We start from the raw sequence: 11,590 nt of genomic DNA, 5'->3' as shown, positions 1-11,590 counted from the left end.
GACACCCCTACACACAACGGAGGCCCTTTCGCCGGACTCGCGGTGGCTCCCCTCTGTCCCCGTCCCGTCCTGTCCCGTCCCTCGCCCCGGCACGGCGGGCGGGATGTGCCGCTCCGGGCTCGCCTCCGCCCGGCGGTCCGCGCTGGAGGCAACTGCCCACTAGGCGGCGCTGCCGGCACCGACACCCTCCCAGCAGCGCGCGGGGCGCTCTGGCGCGACGCTCGCGCTCGACTGCCCCGCGGGCCCGGGCCTCGCCGCGCAGGCGCCGTGCGCCGCCCGCCGCCGCCGCCGCGGCCTGTGTCCGCTCCGCGCTCCGCCATGTACCCGGCCTGGGGCTTGTACGGGGCGGCCGGGCACTACCCGCCGCCCCCTACCTCCATCCCGCCCCCGCCGCTGCCCATCCCGCCCCCCAGCGTGCCGCCTCCCGCCGTGCCGCCGATGCCGCTGCCCAGCTACCCGCCGCCGGGGCCCGCGCCCCCCGCCGCCGCGCCGCCGCCCGCCGGTTCCTCGGGATTCCTGAGCCTGCAGGAGCAGCACCTGGCCCAGCTGCAGCAGCTCCAGCAGATGCACCAGAAGCAGCTGCAGTCCGTACTCCTGGGCCCGCCGCCGCCGCCGGGGCCGCCCCCGCCGGGGCTGCCGCCGCCGCCGCTGCCCGGCTCCTTCACCGACTGGCAGCAGCAGCCGCCGGTGCCGCCGGTGCCGCCGCCGGTCCGCAGCTACCAGAAGCAGTACGGCCACCGCGAGCCGCCGCCTCGCAAGCCGCCTCCCGCGGCCCGGGACCGTGACGGGCAGGAGCCGCCGGGCGGGCACGGTGACTGGGGCGAGCCGGTGCCCACTGAGTCGATGCCCATGGACATGGAGCTGTCCTCGCCGCCGCAGTCCCCGCAGCCCGCCGCCCAGCCCTACCTGCCCCCCGCCCAGCCCTACCTGCCGCCCCCCCAGGCCGAGCCCTACCTGCCCCCCGCCCAGCCGCCCCCGGCACAGTCCCCACCGCTCCAGCCCTACCTGCCCCGGGCGCAGGCCTCCCAGCCGCCCCCCTCCTTTTCCGAGCCCCCGCCCTCTTACCTGGAGCCGCCGCCGGCCACCGCCTCCCAGCCCTACCTGCCGCCTCCTGCCCAGGGCTACATGGCACACCCCCAGCCCTACCTGCTCTCCTCCCAGGCCTCTCCTTCCCAGTCCGCGCAGCCCGCCTTGGCCCCCTCCATCCCTCCCCCGGCAAAGCCGTCGCAGGCTCATTTCCCCCCGCCCCAGCCGTCCTTGCCCCCGCCTGCCTCTGCCCAGCCGGAGGCCGCTCAAGGTGCCGCCAAGGAGGGCGGTGGCACGGAGCAGCCGGACCCCTCCACCATGACTCCCCAGGTAAGGCGGCCCGGCTGGCAGCGGGGAGTCGCCAGGACAGCGGTGCCGATGAGCCGCTGGCGGGTACGGGTTGTTGGAAAGGTCCCCGAGTAAGGGCAGTTAGTAAACACACCGTATTTGCATAATGTTTAAAGGATTTGGACACAACCCTTGGAGGTCTAGTAATGGCACAGGTCAGGGAAAGCTCCATAAAAGCTGCTTTATCCAGTGGTGGTGGTTGGGATATAACAAATTGTTGCTTCTTGAGAGTAGTTGAATTGTTTAGGAAAAAGTGTAAATCCTGGCTGACTTTGATTTTCTTGAGCATGTGTTGGTCTCTGGAGAATGTATTCCAAAGTACAGCGTGTGGTGACCTGCACCTAACCCCTGTTGGCTCAGTCTGACTTGTTGTGAGATGCAGCAGTCTCTTGTTGCACATTGTGGGATGCGTGTCACTTGTCTTCAGTGATTTCTTTATTTACTTTTCTTAAGGGGTTGAGTTTCAGTTGTCTGCCTGATCAGTGTAGAATTGTGACTATTTTAATCTTAGCACACATAGTTAAAGATGCAAAAATGTTTCTGTTACAGTACATACTTGCCCTCTACCTGTACATTCTGTGGATATATCTTCCAGTATAAAATTGCATAGGGCATTGGAAGGAAATGTTCTGAAATGCGTTGAGGTGAAAAATGTTAATGCTGTGTGCTTTTTATGTGTACACTAGGGCCAAAATACCTGCAAAATGTTTTCATGCTTCACTTCCTAAATGAGACTGGTTCCAGTGAACTTGATGGGACCGTTCATCTGCATTGTCAGGGACAATCCAGTGGCTTAAGGTTAAGCATGCACAGCGAGGCGCGTGTGTTGAGGCCCTCAGCTATGTACATGGGTCAGGCAGATTCACTGAGGCTTCTGCATGGGTTTAGGGTTGTCTTATAGAGATCCACCTGCAAGAACAAAATTGAAATGCATACTTTAAAATTTCTTTATTCAAATCTCTTTTTTTACCAAATGATGTTAGGATTCTGATTTGAGGCTAAGCTTGCAAAAAATCCTATTGTGTCGTATTGAAGTCACTGACGCTTTAAATTTGTTAATTGCTGTGACACCTTTTTAATTATATCTATGTAAATGCCACTTTTTACATTTGTACCGTATAACTAATTACTGCCTGGCAAAATAGTGCTTTCAGTTCATTTCACTTAATTTTATGAAGGTTTTGGACCATACTAATTAATCTTTTACAGTGATAGCAACAGGACTTAATTTTTTAACGACAAAACCAAACCCACAAAAAAATCACATGTAGAAAGTGATAATTTGGTATTGAGGCAGCTTGCTGACTTCTTAAATTATTGAGCTGAATAATAGAACACTAAACACTCTCCAGAAGAGTTGCAAGTAATGCATTATTGTGGTGCACACATGGAAGCAGCAGAATACTGCTGAAGTTTACATTGTCTGTTTTATGAGTGTTTATATACACATCTTCTATCCTGAATAGTTTGCTTGCTCTCATTCACAATTCAATGTTAATTCAAAAGGAATATGACACTTTTCAGGTCATAAATTTGTTATAACAGATTGGTACGATTTTGGGTATCTTAGGCTGTAAAATGAGACAGGATTTGGAGTAACAAGTTCTTACATGATAGGAATAGGAGAAGCTAAGTGTAGTGATGCTTTCTTGTTAATAATCTGAAAAACCAAGTAAAGAAACAGTGTGATTTGTCACTTGTAGTATCCTATTAAGCTGTTGTTTAAACTGGCAATTGAAAGCAATTCTTTCTGTTCTCATCCCACAGTAACAGTGGCTGCAGATAAATAGATCAGTGTTTTTCTCTTAACTTAGAAAATGCTATGCAATTTGCCATGGGTTGGTGTTTTATTATTTTTCTTTCCTGTCTAATGTAGTGTTCTTTGCCTTGACAGTATCATGAGTTTAGTGTCGTTTCTACCATGGGTGTATAGTTGGATTAAATTGCTGGATTCTTGTCAAGTCCAGTTAAAATAACTGTGGTATTTCCTTCAGGTTCCATCTGATACTTAGGTAATGTATGCTGCTACTCCTTTACAGTGTCACAGAATGAGTAAGGTTGGAAGGGAGCACAGTGGGTCACCTGATTCAACCTCCCTGCTCAAGCAGAGTCATCCCAGAGCACATGGCACAGGATTGTGTCCAAACAGTTCTTGAATATCTTCAGTGAGGGAGACTCCTCAACCTCTCTGGGCAGACTGTTCCAGTCAGTGCTCGGTCACCTGCGCAGTAAAGAAGTTCTTCCTCATATTCAGGTGGAACTTCCTGTGCATCAGTTTCTGCCTATTGCCCCTTTTCCTGTTCTTGGTACCACTGAGAAGAGCCTGGATCCTTCATCTTGACATCTTCCCTTCAGACACTTGTGTACACTGACGAGGTCCCCTCTCAGCTGTCTCTTCTCAAGGCTGAACAGGCCTGGCTTCCTCAGCCTGTCCTTATTAGAGATGCTCTGGTCCCTTAGTCATCTTTGTTGCCCTCCAATGGACCTGTTCCAGGAGCTCCAAGTCTCTCTTGTACTGAGGAGCCCAGAACTGGACACAGCACTCCAGATGTGCCTCACCAGGGCTAAGTAGAGGAGCAGGATCACCTCCCTCAACCTGCTGGCAATGCTCTTCCTACTGCAAGTATGTGTGGGTACATCTGTACCCATAAATATGCATTTATCTACATCTGTTAAGGCTACCTTAGCTTTACCACCTCACCATTTATCAGACTACTGCGCTCTTTAAACAGCCCCTTTGTTTTATAAAGGGTGATAAACCATTCTTTTTCAATCTTTACCAGGAAAGGACCTTGTGTCCCCCAAAATAGGTGTTATGTTATGGCCTAGGGTTACCTAAATTAACATTGGAGTAGTCTTTTGGTGTGGGCTTTGCATTAACATATTTGGTGGTATGTCCTGTGGTCAGGAGCTGATCGTGCTGGTTTCAGTGTTCCTGTAAAATGTCCCTGGCCTAGGCTCTTGGTCAGCCAAAGATGGGAAAAGGCCTGTGTTGATGCTGTTGTTTTCCTTGGGCTTAAGGATTATAACTGGATTTGAAGAATGACAAGTCCAGTTGAATGACAAGTCATTGTGAGGAGGTAAGCACTCAACTGAACTCTCCATCATCAAAATTTTTCTACACTAGCACTTCCGTTTTGCTCCAAATAAGCTTTAAAAATCTGCCTTTCTACTTTTCTCATGCTTCTCAGACAGCATTTGTAATAGATGTGTCACTGACTCATCTGCTGAAAAAATAGGTAACAATGTTATGATAGCTCTGGGAAGCCTTGGTCATATTGTGAGTTCTAGCCCTTTGTCCAGTTGGTGGAATCAGGAGGAAGCAAAATTATTTTGTGGTGACAACAATTTTGTGGCAGTAGAACATGTGCTCACCCATCATAGCATCTAACACCATGATGGCAAATCACCTTATAGTGCCTTTTGAGATTGATAATTGAATCAGGTTTTATATAGCTGGGAAAGTATGCTCCGCCCTACAGTTGCACTTATTTCAGCATCTTGTTGAAGGTTTCTGACAGAGTCCATGCTGCAGTGTGAATGCGCATCTTCCACCCAAAACCATGGCATCTCTTCTGAGACATATTCTTGTTAAAAAGATTAATGGCAGGAATAATTGCATGATCAATTTGAAGTCTGTGAAGCATAGTCTCTCCTTTCATTGACCTCATTTCCAAGTTACAGAAGTATTAAAAAATACAGCTTCATGTTTGTGTTTGCTACCAATAGAAAACATTCCTGATATGAGCATGAGGTAGGTTTCTAGGGTAAAGTTACACTTCTTTTAAACTTGTTTTAAGATGGGCAGAGTGATTCACTTTTGAGAAATGTCATCAGACAGCACTTACTGCTTTGATGTTGTCACACTTTTATTTTAAAATGCCTGCATCTTTTGGTTTCTTTTCTGTTTCTGAGTGGACTTTACATAGGTGTTTTTTCTTAACTGTGCGTGCTTGGATGGAAAGGAAGAACAGAAGGTATAAAATATAGAGATCAGTCATAGATTCTCAGAGGTGATGGAGTTGAGAGCGCAAGAGTGGTAGCACTAGGTTAGACCAAAAGTACAGTATTTTATCATTCTGTTTTTGACAGTGACTAAAAGCAAATGCTAAGAGAACAACGTAAATATCAAGCATATAGCCATACTTCCCTAAGATACAGGAGCTGACTTAGCTGTAAATGGTGCATTTATTTTTAAAATATGTAGATTTTTCTTCTATGAGCGTATGGAGCTATGTCTTGAATCCACAAAATTTTAGCCCTTGGCAAGGTCTCTAGCAGTGACTCTGGTGGCGCAAGACCACATCAGGTGAAGAGCAGCCTCCCACATCTGTCATTCTATTAATTTGATGCCTGATATTGCTCATATTGGAAGAGATACAGAACTGTTGGTTCTTATTCAGGTCTCTTTAAGACACTACTACTTAAGTGTTGAGATACTTACCTTTAGTCCTTTGTTCTTTATTTTAGTGGCAGCTTACTTACTTTTTGAAGCTATTGTCATCTGCCTGGAGTACTCTTAATTCTACCCTGAAATATTTAAAGCTGAAAGTTTATTATTTCTTAAATGGATAATTTTTGGGGGGTGCAACCATATCTACTTCCCTCTTCAGCTTTTGAATGAATCAGGATTAATGAGAATTCAGATGATATGTGATCCTCACTATATACTGCCTCTGATTGGTTTTGGCACTTTTCATGGCTTTATTCAAACATCTTCACCACTATTTCTCAGCTGTCATTTTCAGTCTACTTGCTGTGTTCTCTGTTCATCCTCTTCATCTCTTCTGTACATTTCCTCCTTTATCTCTTAGCTGCTCACTTACTCCTGTCCACCACCTTCCCTTCATTTTATCTGTCATTCTCATAATAATTACCTGTAGTTCTTAGATATAAAAAGCTCTAAAAACAATAAATATGGTACTTATAACATGTCTGTAGTAATTTTGCTTGTTATTCTCTCTGGTCCAGATCTTTGTTAGCATATAGTTACAGAATAGTAAGCTTGTTGAGGTAAAAAGTAAATTCTGTTGTGGGTTCTGTGCATCACATAATGGTTTCTGAATTTTTATTTGATCTTCTGACATCCATTGCAATACTGTTGCTGAAGAAGTGATTTTTTCCTCAAAACAGTTTTAAAAACTTTTCTACAGTATGAGTCTAATGACTATCATTCATTATTTCCCACTGTTCTTCTTGTGAAAACTCTATTAGAAAATTTACGTCTTATTACAGGAACAGCAGCAATACTGGTACCAGCAACACCTGCTTAGCCTGCAGCAAAGGGCGAAAGCCCATGCTCAGGGACAGCAGCAAATAAAGAGTCCAGTACTGAAGGATGAGCAGAGAGCAAAGTCTGAAGAAGGGAAAATGAGTGCTTCACCTCAGCAGTCTGAACCTCCTCCTCTTAATGAATCCCTGCCTCCAGCGTCCAAAGAAGACGAGTCTTCTCTTACATCCACTGAAACTCAGGTAGGCTTTGTAAAGTGATGCCACTCCATTTGTGTCCTAGGTGAGACGAAACCCCAGGAACATTAATGCCATCAAATTCTCATGCATACTTTAGTAATAATTACTAAATGTTGTGAAGCAGTCATAAAATTTGCTAAAGCTGTACCAATTAGAAAATAGGGTTCTTGTATATAGAATTATATATTCACCCATGCATGCACCAAGCGCATCTGGGCTGACTTGCCTGCACCTTCCACTATGTTGTCATCTTTGTCTGTGAGAACGCCTCATGGTACCAAAGTGCAAAATCAGGTACTTGGTAGTTGAGGAATGCTGTGTTTAAGACATTATTTCTTTATTTCTCTCTGGCAGTTGAGTTCTGGCTCCCCTTCTCTCTGTGTGTTAGAGTTGGTCTGAAAGCCAAGAATTTTGCACAGAGGTTTTTTTGTCAGCATGCTTAATAACAGTTACTGTATAATAGATGGAGGTCATGGTTGATGTTTGAACATATTACAGTAGGGTAGTACATTACCCTGCAGTACGTGCTCCGCTTTAACTTGCAGCATGCAGGTTTCTACAAAGTGGCAGAAATAATGCACTTTGGAGTTACTTTGCCTCATCATGAAAAACTACTGTTTCTCATTTCATTTGCTATGAGCGACAGATAACGGATTTTCATTAATCTCCTTCCTGTAGGTAGTTTCTTTATTTATGAATAACCTAGTTATCATCAGCCTAACCTTTAGATTAGATTGTTCACATTAAGAAAAGATGAGATAAAAATCCGCCTTCCAGAAGCTGTGGGTGGCCGGAAGTCTGAAATAGTGGTAAAGTAAGGAACAGTGAAAAAGTTCCTGTAAAATGTGTAGTGACCGAGTGTATTTTTTTTCCTGACAGAAGCAACTTTATTTATAGTATTTGCCTTTTTCTCTAGCTCAATATTGAGCCTCCTGATGACCCTGAGGAGGATTTGAGATTGCAGCAATTGCAGGCGGCAGCAGCTCAATGGCAGCAGCACCCCCATCACCGGGTTGGATTTCAATATCAGAGAATAATGCAGAAGCATGCTCAGCTGCAGCAGATAGTGCAGCAGTATCAACAGATCATGCAACAGCCTCCACACTTAGAGGTGAGACACTAAGGAGGTGGTGTCTGATGTACGTCCTGGGTGACCCAGCACTCATAGACTGCTGAAAAATATGTAGCTGAATAATTCGTGATGGTTGGCTCATTTGTCTAGCTACTTCTTCTGCTTGGATAGAAGTTTATATCCACTTTCCCTACTGTCACTCAACTTCAGAATGACAGAAGAATTGACAGATGGTAATGAACCTCTGGTAGGATGAGAAATACAAGACCTTACACTTCTCATAAGGTTTTTCAGATGTGCCTGGGTGATACAGGAGCAAAGCTGAGCACAATATTGAATTTACTCAGCTTTGAGTGTTTTGCCACAGGAGAAACAATTCAGAAAGGTCAGGTAAATAGATGATTGCACAGAGTAATTTGGAAGCTGCTCTTTCTTACCAAAGACGTATGAGGCTATTATACCATACATGTGTAATGATAGGTACATCTATATGTAGATGCCAAAAATAGAAAGTCACCATCTCACATTATTTTTATCTCAAATAATCAGTTGCAACCAGTGTTGCAACCTTTAAGCTTTTAAGTAGAAGTTGGTTACTGTATTAGAGAGTTGAGTCAGCTTTTACTGGGTTAATAGAGTTCATACATTAAGCATTTCTTTGTAGCTTGGGTTGTCTGCATTTCTTTAAAAAAAAAAAGTCTTTTTGTGTAAACCTTAAATATCTCACGCAAGATCAAGCCATGAACTCCTTGAAAGAAGCTTCATTGTGCAAGTAAGAAGATCTGGCAAAGGCTTAGAGAAAAATAATTGCAGGTAGCTGAGGCAATTCTGCGCAGGTTAATAGCAAAAACTGAAACCTTGAGAAATAGCCACATAGTATGTACATGTGAAGATTGATTTGGGCTTTAGCCATTGTTAGGATCCAGCTGTCCTGTTGAAGTCTCCTATACATAGATATAGTATATAGTCATAAAATGTGTAAATTTTAGATGTCACAGTTGATGTTTGCTTTTGTTTCAGTGTAGTTCTTCCTCAAACTTCCAGCCAAGTCAGAAACTGTGATGTTATAAGTGATACTGAAATATGTGGCTCTGAGATTAACTTGGCTAAGGTATTTTGAACTTATTCTTATCATCTTATTGCAGACAATGTCAGTAGACATGCAGCTGCGGCATTATGAGGCACAGCAAAAACAGTTCCAGCAGCTTTATAAAGATTGGGAGCGATCAATGAACCAGCAGTGGCAGCATCAGCTTCAAACCTACCCTCACAAAGACCAGCTTCAAGAGTATGAAAAGCAGTGGAAAGCATGGGATGAACAGATGAAGGTTACTCAGTCCCATCTGCAGGAAAAAGTGACCTCACTCCAAAATCTGAAGAATCAATATCCTGCAAATGTTTCACTGCCACCTCCATTTGTTCCATATTCCCAAACTGGTCAAGGTGGCATTCCTATTATGCCTCCAACTTTACCTTCAACTACACCTCCACTGGTCCCCCCGCCTCTCTCTTCTGTTTCTCAGTTATCCAATTCATCTGTCCCTTCAGGATCCAGTTCTCAAAGCAATCAATCTAGTGAGACACCAAGGCCAGCTCTCCTTCCCACCCCTGGTACCTATGCATCAAAAATAGCTAGTTCAACTAGCTATTCACCTTATCATTCTCAAGTAGGATCATCCTTTAGCTCATCAGACCATGGAAAGTCTCATCTTAGTAAACAAACTGTATCTGTTTCATCTGAACAACAGTGTGGGGAACTGAAAGGCACTTCTGCAGTGGCTTCAACACACACGCCTACTGTGCAGGATAAACCAGTGAGGTCAGGTGGATTGCTTCCAGATCCTCCCAGATCAGCACGTTTTGAAGGCCCCAGAGGCCCTAGGTAAGAATGTTTTTGTTGATTTAAATGTATTGCAGGCTACAAGATTTTCAATGATTTATTAAGAAATGAAACATGTATCTTATTCTCAAATATTTCTGAGGTTGTGTGAAGTGTGTACTTGTTGAGTGGAGGTTTTGTTTTTAAAATATGTACGCCATGCACTCTGTATTTATATTAATAAAGGAAGGATATATAGATGTCTTTCAACTGAGCATTATCTAGAGTAGATGGCACTTTTTTGGGGTGGGGGTGCTGTACCTTTTTCATTCCCAGAGACACAATACTCCTTCTTTGAAAATAGGAAAGCTGTTGTAAATATTCGGTATATCTTTGCTGATTTTGTACCTGCTATATGATTTAATCCAAGATCTTGTTTTTTGAATGTTTTTCTTTAATACATTTTATCAGGTTGCAAAAATGACATCTGTTCTGTCTGGTCATTAATTTGAGACGGGTTGGTGTGATAGCTGAATTGAAGGACAGTGGTGTTCTGTTCAATTGTTTCTATCCTTGCATACTCTGCCAGACTTTACAATAATGTCTTCGTGGTTATTTCTCTTCTCTTTGCTTCCAAAGTGATCGATCATGAATAATAATTCGTGAATTGCTAGCAATGTACATGAACTTTATATAAGGGACTAATTTTCTACCTCCTGGTGGTTTTTAAAAAGTGCTGTTTCTGTTCCTGGGGATTTGTTGGATCTACAGTTCTGAACAGACTGTTTCCGTGACGTGCTAGTGCATGTCTTTTATGTGTGTTGGTTTAGAGCTCAGTGATATGCAATGATAGGCACAGGATGCGGTTGTGTTTCTGGGCTGTGAGCCCACATTTTTGTTCACATCCAGCTTTTCATCCACCAGCACCCCCAAGTCCTTCTTGGCAGGGCTGCTCTTGATCCATTTATCACCCAGCCTGTATTGAAACGAGGGGCTGCCCTGACCCAGGTGCAGGACCTTGTATTTGGCCACATGAGGTTCCCATGGGCCTACTTCTCAAACTTTTCCAAGTACCTCTAGATGGCATCCCATCCATCAGACATGTCACCCACACCGCTCAGCTTGCTGCCATCTGCAAACTTGCTGAAGGTGCACTTAATGTTATTGTCTGTCATCGATGAAGATATAAAACAGTGTTCATTCCAGTGCAGATATCTGAGGGACACCACTTATCACTGATCTCCATCTGGACATTGAGCTATTGTACACTACCTTCTAGATGTGACCGTACAGCCAATTCCTCATCTATCAGCTAGTCCCATCCATGAAATCCATATCTCTCCAATTTAGAGAGAAGGATGTTGTGGGGGTCCATGTGAAAAGCCTTAAAGAAATCCAGATAGATGACATCCATAGCTCTTCCTTTACCCACTAGTCACTCCATCATAGAAGGCCATTGGGTTGGTCAGGCAGGACTTGCCCTTGGTGAAGCCATGCTGGCTGTCTCCAGTGACCTCCCTGTTCTCCATGTGCCTTAGCGTAGCTTCTAGGATGATCTTCCCAGGCAAAGAGGTGAGATTCATGGGTCAGTAGTTTCCCAGTCAGTAGGCACTTCATCTGACTCTCATGATTTTCCAGATATCATGGAGAGTGTCTTGGCAAGTACAGTAGCAAATTCCCTGAGTGTTCTGGGATGTATCTCATCAGGTCTCATAGACTTATATATATTCAGGTTCTTCAGGTCATCTAATCTTCTCTTGTCGTGGGAGTGACTTTGCACCCCTAGTCCCTGTCTTGCAGTCCTTCTGCTCAAGAGGCATAGGGTTGTCAGTGAAGACTGAGGCAAAAAAGTTGTT

At 44.8% G+C, this 11,590-nt stretch overlaps 1 protein-coding gene across 7 annotated transcripts in view; it reads left to right on the top strand.

Moving 5' to 3' along the window:
- Positions 1 to 264: 264 nt before the first annotated feature.
- YLPM1 (YLP motif containing 1) overlaps positions 265 to 11,590 on the top strand; it is a 35,303-nt gene continuing 23,977 nt past the window's right edge. For 5 of the 7 annotated variants that reach the window (XM_085061768.1, XM_085061766.1, XM_085061767.1 and 2 more), the window contains exons 1-4: positions 266 to 1,356; positions 6,610 to 6,846; positions 7,760 to 7,954; positions 9,061 to 9,797. In XM_085061768.1, the coding sequence (XP_084917894.1) occupies positions 319 to 1,356; positions 6,610 to 6,846; positions 7,760 to 7,954; positions 9,061 to 9,797 (2,207 nt within the window). In that variant the 5' untranslated portion in view covers positions 266 to 318. Of the gene's footprint in view, positions 1,357 to 6,609; positions 6,847 to 7,759; positions 7,955 to 9,060; positions 9,798 to 11,590 lie in introns of all 7 variants that reach the window. The other 2 variants (XR_014852540.1, XM_085061769.1) reach the window with 1 other exon arrangement.

Source organism: Lichenostomus cassidix, chromosome 5, assembly GCF_008360975.1.
Source record: "Lichenostomus cassidix isolate B80296 chromosome 5, HeHo_3.0, whole genome shotgun sequence".
Classification (NCBI taxonomy): Eukaryota; Metazoa; Chordata; class Aves; order Passeriformes; family Meliphagidae; genus Lichenostomus; species Lichenostomus cassidix.
Note: the sequence above shows the minus strand (reverse complement) of the source record. Positions and strands in the feature narration are given on the sequence as shown.